Source organism: Sphaerodactylus townsendi, linkage group LG02 (assembly GCF_021028975.2).
Source record: "Sphaerodactylus townsendi isolate TG3544 linkage group LG02, MPM_Stown_v2.3, whole genome shotgun sequence".
Classification (NCBI taxonomy): Eukaryota; Metazoa; Chordata; class Lepidosauria; order Squamata; family Sphaerodactylidae; genus Sphaerodactylus; species Sphaerodactylus townsendi.
This window is the reverse complement of record NC_059426.1, coordinates 166,322,988-166,348,650: the sequence shown is the minus strand read 5'-3', so window position 1 is coordinate 166,348,650 and position 25,663 is coordinate 166,322,988. Positions and strand designations below refer to the sequence as shown.

The 25,663-nt window shown below is 45.3% G+C and overlaps 2 protein-coding genes across 3 annotated transcripts in view; one reads left to right on the top strand and one right to left on the bottom strand.

Moving 5' to 3' along the window:
* The window catches only part of LOC125426852 (protein AHNAK2-like), a 108,748-nt gene extending 93,725 nt beyond the window's left edge, over positions 1-15,023 (bottom strand). The window contains exon 1 of one of the 2 annotated variants that reach the window (XM_048485655.1): positions 14,680-15,023. In XM_048485655.1, coding sequence (XP_048341612.1) covers positions 14,680-14,734 — 55 coding nt within the window. In that variant the 5' untranslated portion in view covers positions 14,735-15,023. The remainder of the gene's footprint in view (positions 1-14,679) is intronic. The other variant, XM_048485657.1, reaches the window with a different exon arrangement.
* Positions 1-25,663, top strand: part of LOC125426857 (SERTA domain-containing protein 2-like) — a 751,974-nt gene that overhangs the window by 706,166 nt on the left and 20,145 nt on the right. The gene's annotated exons all lie outside the window — the stretch shown is intronic.

Below are 25,663 nucleotides of genomic sequence, written 5' to 3'. Positions count from 1 at the left end.
TTTTGCCACAACCAAACTTTGCAAACATTTTATGGAATAAGCAGGAATTTTTAGGAAAACCAGATGACTGCTCCCACGAACGGATTCGCCCCTCCCCCCTTTGGATGGGGCTCTAAAACTAAAAAAGTTCATCAAAAATTGTTTATCTACCTTTGTCACTTTCAATGTACAGTGTGGATAAACTCTATAGAGACTTGTGGCCAGTGGTAGGATTCAAATAATTTAACAACCGGTTCTGGCAGTGGGATTCAAATAATTTAACAACTGGTTGTTTACAAGCACCATTTTAACAACTGGTTCTGCCAAAGTGGGGCAAACCTGTTGAATCCCACCACTGCTTGTGGCTCTTAATTCATTTTCAATTCTTTTGAGTTTTGAAAAAGATCTCTATCCCAAGCAGTTAGGGACCATTAAGGTAAGGAATAGCCGCAAGATTGCTTCCGCATCATGGACGGCCATCTAAATTTTTTCATTGTATATAATTTGATAAAGGTCTGTATGAGACAGAGAGTGCTCTCTCTTCTGTCGGCTTTGTCTCACGTACAAGTGAAAGAGCAAAAGTTCATCAGTAAATTTGCTCATGCTCCGATTAGAATGGAAGATGAAAAGGAAAATTAATCTTCAACATTTTTTAGAAAGGAAAACACGAAGGGGTGCTCTCAGAAGATGGAATCCACTTCAGTGAAGTCCTAGAGAAATCAATGACAGTGTCGAGTTATTGGCTTAAGACAGTATTATGCAGTATGCAATATGCAGAGATAGCAAGGCTGATGGCAAGAATTTGTGACAAGATTACAGACAATTTTCTGAAAGATTGGAGATCCTTTGCGGATTACTTATTGAAAACATATTCAAGCAGAGAAACAACGGCAGGACTCGAGACTGAACTGAAAACAGCATGTTGGATTAAGATAACTTGATAAGAAGGACTAAAAGTGGAAAAAATGTAGATATAAGCATGGAGTTAGAATAAGGTGACCAGATTGTCACCTTTTAAAACCGGGACGGTGGGTGGGTGTGCGCACACGGCTGCAGGAGCGCACTGCCTTTTGGGGCGCTGCCCTGTTTCCGGGAGCACCCCAGAAGGCAAAATCGGGACAGGTACAAAACCCCGCGGGACGCGGGACAGATTGGTGTAAGGCGGGACTGTACCGCCAAAAGCAGGACGTCTGGTCACCTTAAGTTAGAAATATGCTTGGATCCTTAGTGAGGTAGTTGGAGGTCACCGTGTATGTGTGTAGCTGTTTGTGCGTGTGTTTCTTCCCCCCCCCCTCTTCTTTTCATTTAGTGTTGCTATTGTGTGGGGGTGGGAGGGGGACTAGATCGGGATTTTTAAATCTTTCTATGTATGTGTTATTTAGAGGTGTAAAATAAATGAAAAACAAAAACAAAAAAACCCCCAGTATTATTTTGAAATGGAGTGCAAGGAAAAATACTGAAGGGTTGTTTAGAGACTACAGTGCATTATGACAAAATGTGTAAGAAAGGTCTATGACAGTGTCAAAAATATTATACACCTTGGCTGGAGGCCCCCCAGCTTTAGCCTGCCAAGCCTATAGGTAAATCTGGCACTGTATATTATATTATATTATATTATATTATATTATATTATATTATATTATATTATATTATATTATATTATATTATATTATATTATATTATATTATATTATATTATATTATTATATGAGAGGAAGACAATAGCAAGAAGAAGAAGAGTCTGAATTTATACCCCATCTTTCTCTCCTGTAAGGAGACTCAAGGTGACTTACAGACTCCTTTCCCTTCCTCTCCCCACAACAGACACCTTGTGAGGTAGGTGGGGCTGAGAGAGTTCTGAGAGAACTGTGACTTGCCCAAGGTCACTCAGCAGGAATGTAGGAGTGCGGAAACACATCTGGCTCACCAGATAAGCCTCCGCCACTCAGGTGGAGGAGTGGGGAATCAAATCCCGATCTCCAGATTAGAATCCACCTGCTCTTAGCCACTACACCACGCTGGCTCTGTTAGTTTCTGGCCTTGAAAATCCTACTGGTTTTCCATATGTCGGTTGCGATTTGACAGCACTACACACACACACACACACAGAGAGAGAGAGAGAGAGAGAGAGAGAGAGAGAGAGAGAGAGAGTAAAAGAAAACACATCCTCATCTGATGTCCAAAGAATCCAGGGAAGAATTCAACTTGCCTCCATTTCTGATCCCCCCGCCCCCATAATTTTTCCTGTGTGCTTGAATTAGTTTCCCCTGTTCTCAAGAGGTGTACGTGGCAAGGATCATTACCCTTCTTATAACTGGCAGGGATTGCTACAGGTTACCACAAGATGAATAAGTCCCGTTGCCAGTTTCTCAAGCTAGTTCTCGAGAATTCGATCTATATTGGCAGCTGAAGGTTTGGCCCCACCTGACGGGGACTACCCATGGTTATGTGAAATAGGTGAGCACCCGTATTGCGATGTGCCGTCTCCACTGCTCCTTCTTGCAGATCCCCAAAACAAACTAATGCATTATTCAGAGAGCAAAGATGTCACACCCATCTTAAAAATGGCACGGTGCCTCACTCCACGAGCAGCTGTCCTACTATTTCTTCTCTTGAGTAATCACAAGGTGTGTTCTTCAAGGAAAAAAGGTATGGGTGTTTGGAGGCAACAAGGAAGAGAAAAACGGGGTTCTCCTGAGCACTGAAAACAAACAAAATCTGTAAAATAAAATACTTGAACAGCAAAAACCTGCATTTTGGAATCGGCACGGTTTCCTTGATTTTTGCATCATCTGTTTAATCCTTTCTGTCAGTCTACTCATTGTTGGAAGGAAGAGAGCACTCTGCAAAGCACAGAAACCCCACCCTATAGCAGCTGGAACTCTGACTCAGCAGTTCCTTTGACTCCACACTTTCTGCAAACACCTTCGAGCGCTTCCCCAAAAGCTAAGAGTTAGCAAGGCGCTTTCTAGGTTAGACTACAAGTAGAGCACTCTAGATTGGAACCTGTCTGAATCTTTGGAAGAATAGAGTTGCAGCTGCTAAATTATCCATTGCTAGCTCGTGCTGCAAGGCCAGAATTCAGATGCTGTGAGCATCTAGTAACTAAGGAACCAGGCTATGTAGTGAGTAAGGAAGAGCCCATTTTGCCCCCTATGCCTCTGGATTCTGGACTAGGGTCCCAAGACCTCCAATGAGGGCATGGGGTTCCCTTGCTTTGGCATATCTTCCTCCAGCACTATTTAGCCAACTGGTGGTGGTGGGGAATGACATCACCTGAAAACTTAGGCCTCTATTGCTGATGACGTGTTGATGCAAGGTGACCAGACGTCCCGCTTTTGGCGGGACAGTCACGCTTTTGAGCAATTTGTCCCGCGTCCCGCGGGTTTTTTTAATTCTCCTGATTTTTGGAAGGCTGCCGCACTGCCTTCTGGGGCGCTCCCCTTTTCTACCCTGTCACAGGACGGGAAACAGGGGAGCACCCCAGAAGGCAGTGCGGCAGCCTCCCGTGCATGCGGCCGTAGGAGCGCACTGCCTTTTGGGGCGCTCCCCCTGTTTCCCGCTCTGTGACAGGGCAGGAAACTGGGGAGCGCCCCAAAAGGCAGTGCACTCCTGCGGCCGCGTTAAAAAGGTGAAAATCTGGTCACCTTAGTTGATGTCACTTGTGAAATGTGGACACTCTGGTATTTGGGCACTGTATGGTAAAACAGCTTCTACCATGGAGTTTTTGCCCAAATACTAGAGCACCCCCTCATCCCAGAGACATGATGTTGTTAATTCCAGTTCATGCAGGAAGTGATATATCACTGTGTTGCTGGCGATAGAGGCCTAGGCCTCAGTTTGCTGCCAATAACCCCCCCTAACTCTCCCTCTCCCTTCTGGTTGCCAGGGGGTACCTGCCAACCCAATTCTGGGCTGGATAGTGCATCTTCAAACCATTTACAGGTTCCTGACTCCTCATATAATTCCCAGGATGGAGTTTCTGTGTGCCAATAACCACCACAGGTTATTTTTGGCTATTTGTGTGGCGCAGAGAAAATGTCCTGATGTAGCTATGATACAGACAACAGACATCACGTATCAGCGATTGAAAGGAGAGTACATTTGGCAGACTGACCATATAAACATGTGTTGACATGTTGACTGATCTTGCAGTCTTGATTCCAGATGCTATTTTGTTGCCTTTTTAAAAAAAAATGTGGGTCTCCTCCAAAATTATGGTGGTAGAAAGTGCCATCAAATCACAGTTGACTTAGGTTGACCACTTATGGGTTCTCGGGCGAGAGATGTTCGGAGGGAGTTGACTATTGTGACCTTTAGGGTTTTCCAGATGAGACAAAAAATGGTGGTTTGCCATTGCCTGCCTCTGAAGAAGAGGAAGAGTTGGATTTATACCCCCCTTTATCTCCTGTAGAAGACTCAAAGGGGCTTACAAAACTCCTTGCCCTTCCCCCCTCACAACAAGCACCCTGTGAGGTAGGTAGAGCTGAGAGAGCTCCAAAGAACCGTGACCAGCCCAAGGTCGCCCAACTGGCATGTGTTGGAGTGCACAAGCTAATCTGGTTCACCAGATAAGCCTCCGCAGCTCAGGTGGCAGAGCGGGGAATCAAACCCGGTTCTCCAGATTAGAGTGCACCTGCTCTTAAACACTACACCATGCTGGCTCTGTGTGAACTTCTTTGGTGGTCTCCTATCTAAGTACTAACCCGCCTAGCTTCTGAGATTGGATGATGATTGGGCTATCCTGGCTAACCCGAACCATCCAGGTCTGGAGCCTCCAATATTACACCAGGGCAAGTCTTGTATGTTTCCACATCACAAGCGCACTTACTTCGGCCAATCTGTTAAATAAATAAAATCTGCGGCTGATAAGCAAGATGGCCCTTCCTAGACTCCACCTTGTACTTGTGTTTCCACAGAAACCCATAAACATGAGGGTCAACATTTGCCATTACATAAAAGCTCTTATCTCATCCATGCACAACAGCTAGACTAGGAAGGATATCAGTCACAATTGTGAACACAATGACATGTTCAGCCACAAAATCAAAGCCGGATTCCAGATATTCCATTCCCAGTGTGTTGGTTGAAAGAAAATTCTCTACTGGAAGGGTATCAATGCAATTGCCCACTGTGAATTCAAAGGGCCATCAAGAGACACTTCTGCCTTACGGGAGAAGGAGATGGAGTGCAAACATAAGAACATAAGAACGAGCCTGCTGGATCAGACCAGAGTCCATCTAGTCCAGCACTCTGCTACTCGCAGTGGCCCACCAGGTGCCTTTGGGAGCTCACCTGCAGGTTGTGAAAGCAATGGCCTTCTTCTGCTGCTGCTGCTGCTCCCGAGCACCTGGTCTGCTAAGGCATTTGCAATCTCAGATCAAGGAGGATCAAGATTGGGAGCCATAGATCAACTTCTCCTCCATAAATCTGTCCAAGCCCTTTTTAAAACTATCCAGGTTAGTGACCATCACCACCTCCTGCATATTCCAAACACCAATCACACGTTGCATGAAAAAATGTTTCCTTTTATTAGTCCTAATTCTTCCCCCATGGAAAGGGTTTGGATACCAGATATCTTGGATCTGCCTCTAATCCCTTTTAGATCTGATCCACATTCTTCTTTGTACTCACTCCACTAAGGCTCTTCACCTCTGAGTCCTCTAGATACTATAGGTCCCAAGTGACCATAAGCACATCAGAAGAGCCCTGCTGGATTAGACGCCGCGGCCCATCTAGTCCAGCATCCTGTTTCACTCAGCACCAACCAGTTCCTCTGAAGGTCCGACAACGTCATAGAGGCCAAGGCCTTTCCCTGATAAGAACATAAAAAGCGCCCTTTTGGATCAGACCAGTGGTCCATCTAGTCCAGCATCCAGTTTCACAGCGGCCAACAGTATTTCTGGACAGCTAATAACAAGGCACAGAGTTCTGAGGCATTCCCTTGAAACTGCCTCCTAGTGCTGGTATTTTGGGAATTACTGCCTGTAGTCACTTCCTGTAAATCAGTATAGCCAGCAGCCAGTGATGGAACCATCTTCCACGACTGTGTATTTACTTAGTTCAGGGGTATTGATGTGACATAAATGTTTCTTGATCAGGTCAGACCCTAGGAAGGGGGGGTGGCTGCCCTGGCTAGTGAGCTCCCAGCAAGCTTCCTGGCCCAAATTGACACTGAGAGGGGTGGTGGTTCTCCAGGTCATGTTAGGAGCGGGGGGGGGGGGGGGTTGCCTGGACTGGCAAACCTCCAAAAGCCTCACCAGGAGCTGCTGTACCCAGACCAGGAGCTGCTGTACCCAGAGTCATGCCTCCCTGCCCACAATGGGCACACCTGAACATGGGTTGCTCTAAGGTGGCATGCTTGAGCCAGACTCAAACATGGATGCCTGAGTTAAGTGTCTAGTGCACAGATTCGAGTGGGAGTAGTGTCTCGCCATGCAAGATTGGGAGCTGGGTGCGGTGGGTGTGCCTCAGCTGGCTCTCGAGTATTGTTAGATTGCCTTCCAAACTACATGGTGGGTTTTATCATAGGTAGGATTGCCAATATCCAGATGGAGCCTGAAGTTCTCCCAGAACCCAACTGTTCTCCAGCCTACAGAGATCACTCCCCACCCCCCTGGAAAAATAGCAGCTTCAGAGGGTGGATACTATGACATCACATCCTGGCTGAACTCCACTCTCTTCCCAGACTGCATCTTTCCCCTGTGGGGGCTACAGAATCATAGAGTTGGAAGAGACCCCAAGGGCCATCAAGTCCAACCCCCTGCCATGCAGGAACACACAATCAAAGCACTCCTGACAGATGGCCATCCGACCTCTCTTTAAAAACCTCCAAAGAAAGAGACTCCACAACTTTCTGAGGCATTGAGTTCCGCTGTCGAACAGCCCTGACAGTCAGAAAGACCTTCCTAATGTTCAGGTGGAATCTCTTTTCCTGCACCTTGAACCCATTACTCCGTGCCCTAGTCTCTGATGCAGCAGAAAACAAGCTTGCTCCCTCTTTGAAATGACAACCCTTCAAATATTTAAACATAGCTATCATGTCCACAGAGGCATATGGGGGCCAAATGGTGCCCAGAGGCAAACCCTACTTCGGGTGCCCCCCCGTACAGAGCCTCGCTTACTTGCGACTAAGCCCTGCTTACTTGCGAATCGATCTCAAACTCTTCTTCCCTGCCCAGCAGCCAGGGTGCAGGTTTCTCTTGCGCTGCAGCTGCTGGGCCAGAAGGCATTTGGTCACTTGGGGGGCCCCACGTGACCATATTCATCGCCCCCGGGGACATGGGGGTAACCCATGTCCCCGGGCAAATACGCCACTGCATGTCCCCCCTTAAACTTTGCTTCTCCAGAATCCCTATGGCTATGATAGAGCTTAGCAGAGATCTATCATGCACCTCTTCTGCGCACCCCACCCTTTCCATCTGAAGAATATACTATGATTGCCAACAGATCTAAGCAATCCAGTCTAGAATGGCGGTTAGAATGTCAGACTAGGAACTGGGAAACCCAGGTGCATATACCCACTCCGCCATGGAAGCTTGCTGGGTGACCTTGGGTTCCTCACACCCTCCCAACCTAATCTACATCACAGGGTTGTTGTGAGGGGAAATGGAGGTGAGGAGAACATGCAGGCTATTTTGAGGCCCTGTCCCAAAGGATGTTTGGCTAGTCTAAACCAGGGCCAGGGATTTTTTCGGCCCTGGTGGTCCCAGTCTGGTGGAACGCTCCATCCAATGAGACCAGTGGCGTACTTAGGCAAACTGGCGCCCTGGGCAAAACCTGAGTTTGATGACCCCCCCATGAGAGGAGCAGCCCGGCTGCGGCACTCACCCTTCTTGGACGGTCCCAGCAGCCCAAGTTCACTGGAGGCGGAGCTCCCCGTCCTCCTGCTCTGCCTCTCGTGGCTTGTGGACCACTGTACAGAGTGGGTGGGGCTTAGCCAGAGTGGGTGGGGCTTAGAAATCAGCTTTTGGATGATGGGTGCCATTTACCCTCAGACCATTTTCTTTCCTGGAATTTGCCCTCCACATGCACATGGTGGGGGGTGGGTAGGGAGGGGGCAGGTTTGGGAGTACGTGGTAATTATTTTTAGGTATGTTTTTAAGAGTTCTTTTTAAAAAATCTGGCATGAGATCTTTTTGTTGTAATATTGTATATATTTATAGACTGTTTAGCCTGCCCTGCCTGGGCTGTATGTGAAGGGTGGGATGGAAATCCAGTAAACAAACAAATAAATATTGTTAGGCATATTGTATGCCATCTTGTAATTAACTGGTTTTAATATATTTTTGTATTATTTTTGTATTATGTTTATATTTTTGTATTATGTTTATATTATTGTGTATTGATATGTAAAGCCCCCCTCAAGTCTCTCGGGAGATTGACGGGGTACAAATGTAAAGCATTAATAAATAAATAGCCCATTATTCAAGTGGCTTTTCTCCTAATATTTAAAAAAGTCCCCAGTATTTCATTATATACTTATATATATTGCTGGGCAGTGCTCAGTTACACCCTGAATTAGAAGAGAGACCGAAAGTTCCTCATGACCAAGGTAAGTCAAAGGGACTTGCACATTTTCCCAGCAAAGTGACCCCATGTTTTATTCCAATGGTGCTAATAAGGATAGAACCAGGGGGCATCCATTGAAAATGCTGGGGGGAAGAATTAGGACTAATAAAAGGAAACACTTCTTCACGCAACGTGTGATTGGTGTTTGGAATATGCTGCCACAGGAGGTGGTGATGGCCACTAACCTGGATAGCTTTAAAAGGGGCTTGGACAGATTGATGGAGGAGAAGTCGATTTATGGCTACCAATCTTGATCCTCCTTGATCTGAGATTGCAAATGCCTTAGCAGACCAGGTGCTCGGGAGCAACAGCCGCAGAAGGCCATTGCTTTCACATCCTGCATGTGAGCTCTCAAGGGCACCTGGTGGGCCACTGCGAGTAGCAGAGTCCTGGACTGGATGGACCCTGGTCTCATCCAGCTGGCTTGTTCTTATGTTCTTATCTCAAAATTATCCAAGACACTTTTCTTTCTATTGCAGTGAAACTCTTGCAGATAAAGCTCAGACCAACCTTTGTCTTTTGGTACTGGAAGCCAAGAGATCAAGTTACCTGCCAATAGACTGCACAACTATCTCTAACCTCTCCAGAAATATGTCTTGTCAGGATTGATGAGGCGTCTGTCAATACCGCCCACCACCTGTCTTCATTAAGCAAATCAGCGATCATCAATACTTTGGAGCTAAGGAGGAGGCTGCACTCTTTCTCACCTGAGTGACACAACAGGCGTCAGATGACTATATTGAATGTGAGAGCCAGTGGGGTGTCGTGGTTCAGGTGTCAGACTGGAATTGTGGACACCCAAGTGTGAATCCCCACTGACACCATGGACGTTTGCTGGGTGATCTCACACCCTCTCAGCCCTGACCTTGGCTAGTACTTGGGTGGGAGACCTCCAAGGAAAACCAGGGTTGTGACATGGAGGCAAGCAATGGCAAACCACCTCCCAACATCTCTTGCCTTGAAAACCCTACAGGGTCACTAGAAGTCCCCTGTGACTTGACAGGAAAAAAAAATTGACAGCAAGAACTTTGTAATGGAATAATCCAGTACTGCCAATTTTGTTTCATTCCGATCCCATTCGTCGTTGTTGTCTGCCATTTTGATTGGCCTTATTTTTGCCACTGTCCTTAATGATTCCTTTTCTTTTTTGCATTGTTTGACCCTATTTGTACTCCATTTTTATGCCTTTTATTTGCAAATTACATTTTTTTTAAAGGCCTATAGTTTTAGCTGGGATAAATGCGCACAAGAAACAAGAAACTCATGCAAAAATCAGCTCCAGATCTTGCAAAGGAGAAGTAAAGTTGAAATGGGGATATTCAAAATGAATCAACAGACTTGCGGAAGTTGATCTCTGCCAGTAATTCCAGGTTCACAGTCACATTGTCCATGGTCCTAGAGAGGGTTGCCAACTCTGGTCTGGAACACTCTTGGAGATCTGGGGGTGGTATCTTTGGAGGGGACAGTCTGGGGAAGGATCTCACCCAGAATTAGTGGTAAAAACATAGAGTTTGCTCTCTGAAACTGCCATTTCCTCTGGAGCAACTGATTTGTGTAGCTCGGGGATCAATTGTAATTCCAAGAGAAATCCAGGCCACACCTGGAGATTGGTAACCCTATCCATAGGGTGTCCAGACTAGTTTAATAGCAAGTGACAGTTGTCAAAAGCTATACTTGGAAGGGGGGTGGCAGTTCTGCAAACAAATATTTTAAAGGACCATTGCTCCCAGCTCTTCATGCATTGTCCCTGCTCAGAAGGACCAGAAAGCAAAGGAAGGGCTGTAAAGGTTCTGCAGAGTATGAAAGGGTAGCAGTAGGGAGAAGTGGTGGAATTTCTCAATTGCCTTTATGGAATCGAAAGGGCTTCAGCTGCTCCCAAAAGTGTGCAGGGATGGTGGCAGCAATTCAGGGGCAGCAGCTAAAAAGGCCCCGCCACAGATTCTGGTTTGTTGAACATCAAATCAGCCCAGTTCTTGAAGGTGGACATCATCCACTGATCTCAAAACTAGGGAGAGTTTACTGTCCTGAGCAGAGGTGTACCGGCAGAAAATGATCCCTGGGGCAAGACCAGAGTTTTCCACCCCCACCCCATGTCCCTGGGCACCAGTAGGAACATGGCTGTGGTCGGCAGCCTGCCTGCATAGAAGTGGAGGAACCTTGCCATTTTAAGGGCTTCACTTTTCGATGACTTAAAAGTTCCCGTTTGGAATATTGGAGTGCTAATTCCCCCTTCCTCATGAAACAATAGAGCCGTGGGCAGGAGAGTCTGGAGGACTCAAGATAATTAAGGAGAGGAGATGCTTTTACCTACTGCTTTACAAATAAGAAGACGATTTCATACCCCACCCCCGCTGCTGGCTTCTCCAGAGTACAGTCTCTCCCTCCCCCTTCCACAGTGACCAGACAATTCATCAAATCTGGGTTTTCCCCCCGGGTTCAGTGCATGAATTGACAGAATTCTGTCTTTGCTGGCTGTGTCTTGAATTTGCCACTGAAGAAACTCTGAACTTTATCAATTTGCTTGGACTGTGTATTCACTGAGCAAGCAACCACATCCTGATTTTTCAAAAGCGAATGACTCCTTCCCGCACCAGCATGGTCCTTCTGCTGACATATATAATTTGATATGATTAAATTAGTCCCAGTCATTTCAGTCCAAATTGTTCACTTTCATTGGTGCTATTAAGAATAACAGTTGGGGTATCTAGCTGTCGGGAGGGAAGGCGACATGACATACCCCAATTTTGTCAGATCTCAGAAACTAAGCAGGGTCAGTACTTGGAAGAGAGACCACCAAGGGAGCTTCAGAGGCAAACCACCTCTGCTTCTCACTTGCCTTGAAAGCCCTTTGTTGTGACTTTAGTCACTTTATACATACATAAGTATCATGTTTTTACACTCAGTGCTGGAAATGCTACTGGAGGTGATATTGGAGTATAAATCTTATTAAGGGCACCAGAGACAATTAAAGTTAAAATTTTAACAATGGTTTTAATTGTGGCTGATTTACATGCATTATTCTTACCATGATGATGTGACCCACTCTGAGGCCAGCTGTAGACAGGGAAGGGTGGGCTTTAAATCTAATAAACAAGTAGATAAACAAACAAACAAGCTTTCAGGGACTTAAAACTGCCTGGTCAGATGCATAGAACATATCCTGAACAGAGGATGCATTCCATGCATTTGATGAAGTGGACTCTAGTTTGGCAGACAGCTTTTGCCACTGTGCATCCCAAAGCAGAGTTGTGCCTTTCTGGGCCCACTGACTTCAGTGAACACTGGGGAGATGCAGAGACCCAGTGGAAGAAGCTCTGCTTGATGTGTGGACAATCACAGGTTCAATCCCTGGTGTCTCCAGTTAAGAAGGACCAGGCAGTAGGTGGTGTGAAAGACCTAGCCTGAGACACTGGAAAGCTACTGCCAGTCTGAGTAGCCAATATTGATCTTGATGGACCAAAGATCTGACTCAGCATTAAGCAGCTTTAGGCATGTGACTGCCCAGTAAACCTATTTTACGGCCATACAACCCGGAAAACCCACAACACCCTATTGATTCCGGCTGTGAAAGCCTTCGACAATATATACTTGCTAGTTTTTAATATGTCACGAGACTCTCTGGTTTCCTAGCAAATGCCCTTCTTGATGTGACTGGCCTAGAAATGGCAATGATAAAATAATATTTATTTCAGACTCTTTAAAAAATGAGCTTGTGAGAGAAACCTTTACCGGCACCTTCACTGAAACATCGCAGGCTTAGGGGGCACCAGATCTGGTCTGCAGGCTGTCGGTCGGCCTCTCTTGTTCCAAAATAAAATTCCCAGGTGTGTTATGATTCAGACGAGGATCTAATCAAAATATTATCATGGGATTAGAGGAGGACGCAACTGTGCTATTTTCCTTTTGGAGTATAAATTTTATTAAGGGCACCAGGGACATTTAAAGTTAAAATTTTACAAATGGTTTTAATTGCTGATTTACATGTGCAATGTTTTCCTTTTGGAAAAACATTCCCCAGGGGACTTTGGGATGCTCTCAAGTAACAAAATCACTACTTTACAAGAGGAAAATCTAGGGATGTTAATAGCTAGCCCATAAATTCCAGTGCAATATGAAACATGATACAAGAGAATCGTTAAAAAAACGCAGAAAACCACACAATATGCATTCAATATCCCCCCTTACAATGTTTTTACAGTGTTTATGAGCAAATGGGTCTTGCAAAATTGTATGACTTTTGACTAGAGTTACTTAAATGCAATTACTTCTTGCAGTGCCCGCTATAAGGAGAGACACACACTGGAAGGAGAGGGGGAAAGATTTTATGTCGACTTTGATCTTTCAAGAAATAAAAGTACAACTTTATCCAGCGCTCTTTTATCGGGTGCTCTTGCTTCAACATGACCTTATCTGTCTAGTCACTACATTTTCCCAATATCTCAAACACATGGCAGCCTGCCAATTCTAAGTGGATTTTTTTTAAAAAATGTGTTTGGAAGGAATTAACCCACTGTAGTTGTCTTGCTTCATGAATTATTTGGATTACAATTTAGGGGGGAAAAACTAGCAGGTACCAAATGCCTTTACTCTGCAGAGGAAAAGGAGCAGGGATAAACTGTTGCTTTTCAGAGAGATAAGGGGGGGATCTCTGGCAGGAAGTGTTGATCTTGGTGTGTATTTCTTTGACCCTCCTTTGATCGAATGCACTCATCATGCATACCCTTTACTCTCTGCTCATCCTATTCTTTACAGAAATGTATCAGAGAGGCACCATTTACCTCCCCACTTATCAAGCAGGTCCGATTCCCCCAAATACAAATTGAGCACAGCTTCTTCCTGGAGCAGAGGACAGTGCTACCAGGTAGGCCTGAGTCCCAGAACCATTCTTTCTCTCTTGGGGGGGGGGGGGGGAAACAATTTTAAAAGAAAAATTTCTCCCTAGTCCCTTGACAGCATTCTGACAACCCAATCCACACTTCCTTTTTCAACTTTCCAAGTGCATAGTTATGGTGATCTTTCCAGGAACAGTCGATCTTGTTCTGTACTCATTCCTCTTACCACATCCTCTTAGCAACCCCCACCCCAATCTTTGGTCAAACTGTTCTATTAAGAAGTTGCACATATACCCACAGCCCCTCTGGTCATGCACAAAGTGCTTTTCCTTCACTGCTGGCTTGTCTTCCCACAAACACTGACCACCAGAAGTTCCCTTCAGGGCAGATGGCAAAACTGAATCCCAGCTCTCCCACTGCCACTGAAGCATTTGTCCCTTCCTCCTTGAAAACAGAGTCCAGTTTTAAAAGCCCATCGTTTATACCCTGTTTCCCCGAATATAAGACATCCCCGGAAAATAAGACGTAGAAGAGGTTTTGCTGAAGTGTGAAATATAAGGCATCCCCCAAAAGTAAGACGTAGCAAAGTTTTTGTTTGGAAGCATGCCCGACGAACAGAATACAGAAATATAAGACATCCCCTGAAAATAAGACATAGCGCATCTTTGGGAGCAAAAATTAATACAAGACACTGTCTTATATTCGGGGAAACAGGGTAGCAGCACTCCGCCACCTTACAGTGTTACCTGGTTACGCCTCAAACTTCTCACCTGCTGTTGCTTATCAATTATGACACTTAAGTGGAAGAAATGGTGAAGTCTAGACATCCAACACATATACAATTTTCAGTCGCAATGCAAAAAAAGCCAGCTTATGTTTTATTTTTTGTTCACAATCATGCAATATCCACAGCGCCCTGCGTGCTCAGTGCTATGAAAAAAACGAAGGGGAAAGGGGTGGGATGGGGAAGGCAGGAATTCAACATTGCATCTGAAGGCATGCACTCTCGGGGTGGGGGTGAGACACGCGCACAAATATATCGCCTTAATTATGACACGTCGCACGAGATTTCCCAACGTGGCTTGGGGGGGGGGGGGCAAGGCAAGAGCGGGGAAGGAAAGTTTAGCCGTGGGTCCTCTGAACTCCTTATCTGATGCATGCAGTATCGGCGAGAGCCACACCCCACCCCAAGAGCCGCAGGGAGGGGACACAGAGAAGCCAGGATCCCGCAGCTAGCCAAGGCGTTTTGCAAACGGCGGCGTGAGAAGCAGAGAAGGGGGGAATTAAAGGCAGCCCACCACTGGCTGGAGATCCGGGCCAGTTAGGAAGCACAAGATGAAAACAGTCACACATCTTGATGGAAGGACGTTGGCCGCCGCGCCAAGAGCGGAGGAGACACAGAAAGAGAGAAGAGGAGGAGGAGGAGAGAGTCTCTAGTCTGGTGTAGGATGACTCCCGGTGCAGAGGAAAGCCGGCGGGGCTGGATGCAGCCGGGCAGGAAGGAGCTGCTGCTGCTGCTGCTGCTGCGCCGCTCAGGAGATGGAGACGTCTCCTGGCCCAGCCCCCAACTGCCGGCCTCTGCCCCGCATTGCACGCTGGCTGGATCGCGCCGGTCTGGCAGGGCTGATGCCTTTAGCTCATTGCAGAGGAAGGGAGAGGCGCGCCCGCGACTCCTCCTTGCGGGGACGGGAGAGACCCGGGCGGAGGGGGGCGGGGAGGCGGCCGCCGTGCGCGCTCCTGATTGGCTGCTGGGCCCTTCTCTGAACCGGAGGCTGGAGAGAGCCAACTGGTCCAGGTTGTTAGGTTTGGGTATAACGTCGAATACATTTGATTTGGGAGATAAAATTGGAAGTTTTTATTAGGTTGGAATATGCTGCCACAGGAGGTGGTGATGGCCACTAACCTGGATAAGCTTTAAAAGGGGCTTGGACAGATTTATGGAGTAGAAGTCAATCTATGGCTACCAATCTTGATCCTCCTTGATCTGAGATTGCAAAGGCCTTAGCAGACCAGGTGCTCGGCAGCAGCAGCAGCAGGTGCTCGGCAGCAGCAGCAGCAGCAGCAGCAGCAGGCCATTGCTTTCACATCCTGCATGTGAGTTCCCAAAGGCATCTGGTGGGCCCCTGCAAGTAGCAGAGTGCTGGACTAGATGGACTCTGGTCTGATCCAGCAGGCTCGTTCTTATGTTCTTCTTATGTTCTTAAATCTCCAGAGATTTCCCAATCTGGAGTTGGCAACCTTAATGACAAAGATAATGCAGTACAAATACATTGATACATAAACTGTTGGCAGAGTAATTGTCACACCAAAGATACACAACCAGACAGAAAGGTAGATAAAGATTTATTCAAGAACTAATATGCCTGAGAGCCAGTGTGGTGAAGTGGTTAAGAGCAGCAGACTCTAATCTGGAGAACCGGGTTTGATTCTCCACTCCTCCACATGAGCGGCAGACTCTTATCTTGTGAATTGGTTTTGTTTCCCCAAGCATGCGTTGCATTTCCCCAATCAAACACCAATCATGCTTTGCGTGATTTAGAGGTGGGACGCTGTGATTTAGAGGTGGGGTGGGTAAAGCATGGGGAAGGGAGGGGAGAAACCTCAGTCAACTCCCATCTTCAAAGCAACCATTTTCTCCAGGGGCTCTGTAGTTTAGAGATCAGTTGTAATTTTGGGAGTTCCCCAGGCCCCACACAGAGACTAATAACCCTAATCCTATTATGGTGTGTCATGCCTTAGGCAGCTGTTTAGTTATTTGTTTGCATTGTTTTCTAATTCTGAAACCCTAATATATAGAAGGCCACCAAGGAAGTCCAGGGTTGCTATGCAGAGACAGGCAGTGGCAAACCACCTCTGAACATCCCTTGCCTTGAAAACCCCACCATAAGTCAGCTGTGACTTGATGCCACTCTCCATCCCCATCCGTCTAACTGCATTGTTTGCAGGATACCTGCCCTATTGAGTTGTTTTGATATTCTGCAGTCCTCCCTGAGGCTCAGCAAGAAAGAGAGCCTGCAAATGAAAGAAATGTCAGGTAAGGCTCTCACAAAAGCTGAATTGGGTGCCATGGGGTTGGTGCCCCCTCCTGTTCCCGCCTCTGCTTTTATATCTGGGTTTCTCTTTATAGACAGGACCCGCAGTCTTCCCGCTTGGGGAGGGTTTTAAATTAGGGTCTTGCTGGGCGCCGTTGACTTTTAAATTTTGTATTAATCGCTGTTTTTAAAAGGGATTTAGTAGTATATTTGTATTGAAATTTATTTGTTTAGCTTTGATTTTGTTAGCTGTATTATGATTTAATTTTGTTGTACACCGCCCAGAGCCCTTCGGGGATAGGGCGGTATAGAAAATCAATCAATCAATCAAATAAATAAACAAACAAACAAACAAACAAACAAATAAATATACATTGTGCTTAAAATCCAAGGTTAAAAACATTGGCCTTAAATTTAGGCTCCAGATTGAAAGCCACCCAAGTCGTCCTCACTTGATGATATATAATACATACCGATGTCTCAAAGTTGATGATATATGAACAAGACCACAGTCTTCTTCTTTGGAGCTTTTTAAACAGAGGCTGGATGATCATATGTCGGGAGTGCTTTGATTGTGTGTTCCTGCATGGCGGGGTTGGACTTGATGACTCTTGTGGTCTCTTCCAACTCTATGATTCTATGACAGTAAGGCCCCTTCCGCACATGCAAAATAATGCGTTTTCAAACCACTTTCACAACTGTTTGCAAGTGGATTTTGCCATTCCGCACAGCTTCAAAGAGCATTGAAAGCAGCTTGAAAGTGCATTATTCTGCATGTACGGAATGAGCCTAAGCAAGACCAAAATGCATTTTGACCCCATGGGCCTTCTTCAGTGGTCACAATCATATACATATGCATGCACACCAAGAACACGTATAGTCAGCCAAACCAGGTATTGATTGATTCACATTTTATTCCATTCTGCCAGATGGCGACTATTAAGATCATGGCTCTTGTATCATGCTCACGCATGAAAAATGTAGGATTGTAAATTATCTCTAATTTTGGAAGTTAATTTCCTCATGCTGTGTATGTATACGTCAGCCAGCAAGCCAACCATGAAAGCTGACGCTGGAATATATTCTGTTAGTCTGTAAAACACTGATAGATTCCTGCTTTATTTTGCAGCTATGGCCTTAATGCAGGCTACCAAACTGGAATGGAGATTCCAAAACTTCCTAATTGTGGCATTCCTGATCTTCCAATTCCTGATCTTGGCTGTTTTTTTTTTAATCCGCCTGTCAGCATACCTGCATAGGTCAGAGGTCAGTTTTTTTAGAAGACAGGTGTCCCTCTGAATTGGACATATTGGTGCTATAATGTTATGACAATGTATGTCTTGATTTTGTTGATTTCATTGTAATTTTTGTTGGGAGTAGGCAGCCTGTAGAAGTGTAGAAAAAACCCACCGACAAATAAATAAAACAGTATTTCAGTGGGTTCTGTCCATATTTATTTCTCTACTGATACAGACCTCTTGTACTGTCATTTCTTGAAATATGCTGAAGTAAACATGCCGGGCCAAATCTGATGCCAGTTTACATGAGAACATTGAAGGGTAAATATTTACAAGAGCTGAGAGACTAGAAGGCTGTAAAAGGGTGAGTTTCCAAGGAAAAACATCCTGTCTGTGAAAACAGCTACCTGATCTCAGGGTTACTTCTGGGAAGGAGAAGGGGCGTGGCTGGACCACGGCGCGATGTGCACACGTTGCACTGAGGCCTTGCCGTGCCCCTCCCTTTCCCCAGAACTGTGGGGGCAATTTTGCGGCCCCCCATGTGACTCCCACGGGGCCACCTGGGGCGTTTGTCTGACTGCAGGTTCAAGACCTGACGCATAACCGGAACCGGAAAACTTTTGTGAGTTTTCTGAGCTATGTGGCCACGGTCTGGTAGTTTTTGCTCCTAAAGTTTCACTGTCCATAGACGTGGGTGAAACGTGAGGAGCAAAAACTGCCAGAACATGGCCACATAGCTCGGAAAACCCACAACAGCCATTGGTGTTTGTTGTTTACATCTTTTGTGGATCACATGAAGAATATTTCCCTTCGCCTCAAAGCTGCCACCCCTTCCGTGCTTGCTGCTGACAAATGGGATTTGCTGCAGTGCATTTCCCCCTCAACCTGGAACAAGTTAAAATATGCAGAAAGAAAGAACATGGAACAAAATACTAATTTTATTACCGCGCTGCCTGGTAACTTTTAATAGCTGTTTTTAAAAGGCCAACCAGCTCTCGGCAGCACAGGGGAACACAAACGGGACCCAACACAGCGAGTATAGTGAATAATAAAAGATTTTATCTACGTATCAGCACCTCCGCACCACAGCAACTGCAACTGCCTAGCAGCTTTACAACAACTTAAATACCCTTTTCCCCGTCGGGAGTCCGGGAGAATACAAGACAGCCTACAACCATTCATTCACAAAATACGTGACAACCAAGCCTACAGCTACAATACAGGGGAACCAATCACAGGCCGATGGGCAGTCACTTCTTGGATTTCGCGGCTGGAGTAGGGCGTATGATGATGTAGGTACTGGCGGAAAAGCACAAAGAGTCCTTTTGGGTGCTTGGGGTCAGAAATGAAACTTAACGATGATGGCACCCTTATCTGCCTGCTGGTGGGATTAGGCAGATTGAGGCACTTCTTCCGGGATCCCTTTTGTCAACGTCCATTCTGGGTTTTACAACTGAAAGGAACGTGCCCAGGTGGAGCAGGGGTGGATTCCTGCCTTGAGCCAAGGAGGTTCCATGCAAACACAATTACAAAAGATAACTATAATTCCTACTTTCTATCTAATACAGGGTTGTTCCTACCTAACTTATACGGAAATAAAACATTGTTCCATCTTTATTAAACTCAAGACCAGAAGTGGAATAAAATCACTTGTGGCTCCGCTATCAATTTCAATGCTGGGATCCAAATGAAAGTCATTTATTTCTGCCACTTTGGAACAATTGTTGCTTGGAAGAGAATTGGGAGGCCAGGAAAGAAATGCACACGTGGGATTCCGGTGGCCTTTCGAAGATGCGTGGTCTCTATTTGTGAATGTGAAAAAAAAACCTTTGGCCTTTGTAACAGAGTTCATTAGGCATGCAAAAGCGAACGGGAAAATGCTTTTGCAAAAGACACGCACACAAAAATAGCGTCTACCAAATTACCCTTAAAATTAAAAAAAAACTTTTCCAATCTTCCTGCAATAAATGCCACTTGGCACAAACCTTCCTGGTTTACTGGGAACACAACACATTTTAGGAGCGCAGCAAGCATGGCTAGGGGCCACTTGACGCTGTCTCGGCACCATAGATGACCAGCCGAGACATCGATCGTGAAAAAAACATGACAATGTGGCACCAGCAAAGAAACCTTTCTTCTCTGCAGAGGGACTTTTAACTGAGCGGTTGGACTGGTAAATGGCTGACTCCGGCCACAGGCTGAATCACATCCTCTGTGACAAGTTTGTCAGCTGCTTTTGCAGAGATAATGTTTTTTTAAAAAAAACACTGGCAGATAAATTTGGTTTTGCTGCACAGGGCAGTTGAGATATCATTGAATCATAGAGTTGGAAGAGACCCCAAGGGCCATCAAGTCCAACCCCCTGCCATGCAGGACACACAATCAAAGCACTCCTGACCGATGGCCATCCAGCCTCTCTTTAAAAACCTCCAAATAAAGAGACTCCATCACTCTCCGAGGTAGTGTATTCCACTGTTGAACAGCCCTGACTTCAAAACAATCCGGTAGGGTAACTTTACAGACAAAATATAAGCAGAGACTAAACACAGTTAAATCAACTTAACAACATACAAAATTACTCAAGATAACAGGCAGAGTTTTCTCACATAGCATTTTAACTCCATTTTTACCTGTTTATACTGTCTGACTCAGTGGAAAATGTTTTCACCCACTGGTGGGAGACAGTGATAGAGCACTGATGGCGAACCTATGGCACGGGTGCCAGAGGTGGCACTTGGAGCCCTCTCTGTGGGCACGCACACACAGAGTTCGTCATGTGGGGGGCGGAAAATCACCCCCGCACACACACGCCTGGGCCACTGAGCACGACATGTGCGCACCGTGGTGAGCAGGGAGGACTCGGCTGTCGGACCTGGTGCCTGTGCTCCGGGTGGCTGCTGCCCGACGGGGGGGGGGGGGACGGGGACAGAGGAGGCAGAGATGCTAGAGAGGCAGAGTGATGCGCGTGGGACTTGCTGGAGGCTAGAGCAGGCTGGCCCCTGCTTGAGTGGCTGGGGCGGAGGAAGAGGGAGCCAACCAGTTTTTTCTAAACTAAAACCTCAGCATTCAGGTTAAATTGCCAGGTTGGCACTTTGCGATAAATATGTGGGGTTTGGGTTGCAATTTGGGCACTCGGTCTTGAAAAGGTTCGCCATCACTGTGATAGAGGGACGAGGCAGCCAAATATCCCTGAGAGGGGAATTCAATTCCCAGAATTCCATAATCCTGGTGCCACAACCAAGAAAGCCCTGTCTTGGATGCTGCCCATCTACTCAGAGGGTTCAGGTACCCAAAGCAAAGCCTCCATTCAAACATTAGAATGATGCAAAAGATAATTATTTACTTCAGCAGTTGTAACGAGGCTGTGTTGGCTTCTGAACGAATCCCTGTTTGCTTTGGTACTAATTACGGGAAGTTCCTTTGAGCAAAACCTCAAATGCGTTTTCCTTCTGTTCCTCCCCCAAGAAAATCCTAATGAGATTTCAAACCTGCCGGGCCTTTCCTGTTTTAGCAGGCAAACCATAGTTCTGTTTTTTCTTTTGATCACCAGAAAACCTGATGAGATAAACATTCTTCCTTTTCAATTAGGAGGCATTTTAATTATAGTTCCGCATGCAGGTAGATGTTGGGGTGGCGGTTAGGTGCAACCGCGGTGCAGGTGAGCGTCTCGGGGGCAGCCAGTTTTTCTGGATTGCTAATCCTTTATTATGTTGAAAATCCTTTATTATGTTGAAAATCCTTTATTATGTTGAAAAGGCTTAGAGGGCAAAGACATTAGAATTGTTATCTCACCTGGTTCCTAACAACATTAGCTATGTCATTTCCATTTTTTTTTGCAAATGTCAGATAAATGTAAGATAAGAAACTTGTCTAAACTCAATTTCAGAAGTAGGATGTGATTTCAGAGAGAATGGAATATTATTGAGTTTAAATTTGGGGAGAAAAAGGGAACAGGCGGTTCCGGTGAGGCAGTCATTTCCCCAACAAACAAAGCCTTCAGGTCCTAGTTTGGAATTGTCTGGGTTTCTCCTGGCCACCCATGAGTGGCAGGGGCAGAAAAATATATATTTTAAAAAAATAGCCATTGGAATGATGCTGTAGTATCTCTTCCAGGGAAGACCTAGGCCCCTTCTAAACATGCAGAGTAACGCACTTTCAATCCACTTTCACAACTGTTTGCAAGTGGATTTTGCGATTCCGCACAGTAAAATCCAGCTGCAAAGTGCATTGAAAGTGCATTATTCTGCATGTGCGGAAAGGAAGTGATGCCAGTACATTGTAGGAATGATGCCTCTCCATGCCCCACCCCTTTGGACTCTCATTGGTTGCCAAGAATGTCCTGCCAACCCTATACTAATAATTGCTGCCTGATGATTCACGCAGTACAGAAGAAGTACACAGTATGGTAAGGTCAGGGGTTGCCTGCACTATGATAGTCAGATGTGAGCAGAGATGGGATCCAGCCGGTTCTCACCAGTTCCCGAGAGTGGGTTACTAATTATTTGTGTTTGCTGAGAGGGGGTTACTGATTGGGTCCGCTTTTCCATCTCCACGCCCTCGCCTCCCCGAGAGGCATCCTGCCTTTGAACGTGAAGGTTCCATATAGCAATTGCGACTAATAATGTCACTCCCTGAACTGGGTTAATCCCTTTCAGGTACTGCAATTCATGGATTCTCAGCCTTTCGTACCTTTTATCTCACCAGTCTCTATCAAAGAACCTGTGTGTTTCACCATTGCTGTGTTCAGATTTGTGAGTTGGGGCATTTTCTATAATGTGATGATGATTTAGAAATGACCTGGCGCAAAAAAAAATGTGGTGGGGTGGCTGCCCATGGGGGGGCATCCAACTCAGGTTTTGCCCAGGGCTCAGGTTTGCCTAGGTACGCCTCTGCCCCCTTTGCTGAGGGGGGGCTGGTGAGGGAACCTGTTACTGAAATTTTTGGATCCCACCACTGGATGTGAGGTTTCATCTGTACTTTACAAAGTCCATGTGTGTGTCGAGGAACAATACGAGGATGTTGTGTCACAAGTATGACGGGAGTTTGGGCCTCCCAGACTCACCCCAGCTTTTTCGTTTGCAACTGCAGCATTCAGGGAGAAGCAACGTTATCCTCCCCCACGCCATTGTTTACATCCTCAGACTGTCCCACGGAGCCACTATTGGCTCCATTGTGAAATAGTGGGTGGGAGGGAGGAGAGGATAGAACTGATTCCGTCTACGTGCTGTGGGCACAAACAGAAAGCTCCACTGTGCGGCTGGACGGCACAAAACGCCCACTGCATGCGAGATTCAAAGACCTTGTGTTGTTCCCTAACAAACTCTTTGCAACGCGTCGATGAACCAGATTCAGATTAGCACCATGGTGTGCACATCTCAAGGAACACGTGACCACATCAAGCTATTTGCAAAATGTTTTCAGAGAAAGAATCACTAGGGAACGGGATGCAAATAAGTCGTTTTAAGGCTGAAAATAAAACGTTTTGGAACCTCTCTGTGCGGAACCTCTCAGGGGAAATGTTTTATTTCCTGCCTCAAAATATTGTGAAGCGTCTGTGAGGAAAGGGCCAACCATAAAGGAAGACGAAGCTCCCTGGGGAAGAAGTTCCAAGGTTTCAGAACCACAATTGAGACAGCCTTTTCTAGTGTTGTCACCAGTGGTGGGATTCAGCCGGTTCGTACCACTTCGGCAGAACCGGTTGTTAAAATGGTGCTTGTAAACGACCAGTTGTTAAATTATTTGAATCCCGCAACTTGTTGCCACCCATCTAGCTTGAGATGGTGGGAGCCCTTTGAAGGTGTTCCGAATGGATGGGCAAGTTCAGAAGGCAGTAGGCAGTCCCTCGGGTATGCTGGTCCTTATATATAGTTTTAAATGTTGGTCTCGTGATCTTGAATAAGGCCTGGAAACAAATTGGGGACCACTGTAGATGGAACAGCACTGAAGCAATATGGTCTGTATTATTGACTCCAGTCAATCTTAGGAGAAAAATTTGAAATGCACCCAGAAAATTACCTACTTGGAATTTTTCAAAATAGCTTAGCAGTAAATAATATTTTTGTACCTCTCTACAGCAGCTAGAATGCAAATTGCCAGAAAGTAGAAAAATAAAAAACCCCTAACTGTAACAGCTGGATAGAAACATTAGTAGAATATAGAGACACAGATAGATTATCTACTTACCTGAAAGATCTACCAACATCAAGATACGAAAAAACATGGACAACCTTCAATCAGTACCTGGAAAGGAGATTGAAATGAAGTGAAATGTAATAGAATAAAACAAACTTAAGAAACAAATATTAAATGAAAGTAATAAGATCAGATACACACGATGTCAAACAAGTAAATTTGGCAAAAGTATAGAATTCTCTTGTGTTTTTTTCTCCTTATAAATTAAATTAGTTAACTGATAAGTGTGCGGTAAGACGGAATATGATATATGTAATGCCTATGAACTTTTTATTTTGTTTGTTTGTTTACCTATTTTAATTTGAGTTTAATCAATGTTTTAATCACCTAGGATGGATATATATTAATTATATTGAAACGTTATTATCCTGATTTTTGATGAATAATAGGATAAACACCAAGTTTGAAAAAACTAGACAAAACCCTTAGGAAGAGACTTAGAAATGAAAATACAATACAGATTATAGACTAAGTATGATGTATACATGCTATAGGTAAATTAGCTCCTGAGCGACAACAAGGAAGTCTATCAAACTTTTTTTACATTTCTTTTTTAAAGACACTGTATTAGTGTTAGAATGAAATATAATGATGGTTGATTTCCAAGATGAATTTGACATGTGCGTTTGATTTCTGTATATACAAATAAAATTTCAAAAAAACCCCAACACATTTTGGCCGGTGTGTTATATCCATTGGTCAATGCAACATGCTGCCAAGAAATCTTGCCCTGATGCACGTCCTCTCTTGGTGTGCCGTGAAGAGGAAGCAAGTCGGAACAAGACTTCTCACCCTGGCGTGCTTCTGGTTCCATCGTGCGCCAAAAGAATCCTATTGGACAGTTTTTTGACTCTTAAAAACAGGTGCTTCTTCCACACAAGGTAATGCCCAAGTAATTCATTTGCTCTAGAATAAAAGAATTTCTTATGCTAAGGCAGTGATTCTCAACCATGATTCCGTGGTACCCTGGGGTACCATGAGCACGTCCCAGGGGTACCCTGACAATGCTACTGCCTGCCTCCCCCCTCCGGAATCAAATGGGGGTGGGGGGAGGGGGGTTTGGAAACCTCATGGGCTTCCCCATGACATTTAAACAGCATTGTTTTATTTGCCTAAATGCGGTGTGAATTGGGGGGGGGGTAGATTTAAAGGGAGCTTTCCCTTTAAGTCCCCCCAAATCCATGCCGAATTTAGGCAAACAAACAACGCGGCTGTCAATGCTGCTTTCCCTCCCCTCCCCTCCCCCTGCTTGCCACTCCCCCCACCTACAGGCCAAAAAAAGAAAAAACCCTAAAAAAATGCAAAAAAATTCCAAATGAACCTCAAAGGTACCCTGAGATATGAAGAGTGAGGTCAAGGGTACCGCGACATCAAAAAGGTTGGGAAACACTGTGCTAAGGCATTATAGGATTTTGCCATAGCAGATTGGGCATAATTGGCACACTGCACTATACTCTTTAAGAGGACATGACTTTGGGTGGAAGATCAGGGTGCCAGTTTTAAACAACTCTCTTAACAATTGGCCACAATCATTAACATGTTGTAATGGCAATTTGAAGTCTGGCAGCCAAACACTGTATTATTGCATTACTTTCGACCAGCGAGGGAGACCAGTTGGCCAAAAGGCATCTGTTTTTAAGTGTCAAAAAAGCATCCCGTAGGACTCTTCTTTGCATTGTAATTGTGATATTGTGTGCGAAAGACAGGCTATTAGGGGTCTTCTATAAATGCATATCATTTTATTTTGTAGTAAATACATATGTGCTTTTGATACTTAGCAGTTTTGTATTTTGTGGCCCTTTTAACTATTTATTGACCTT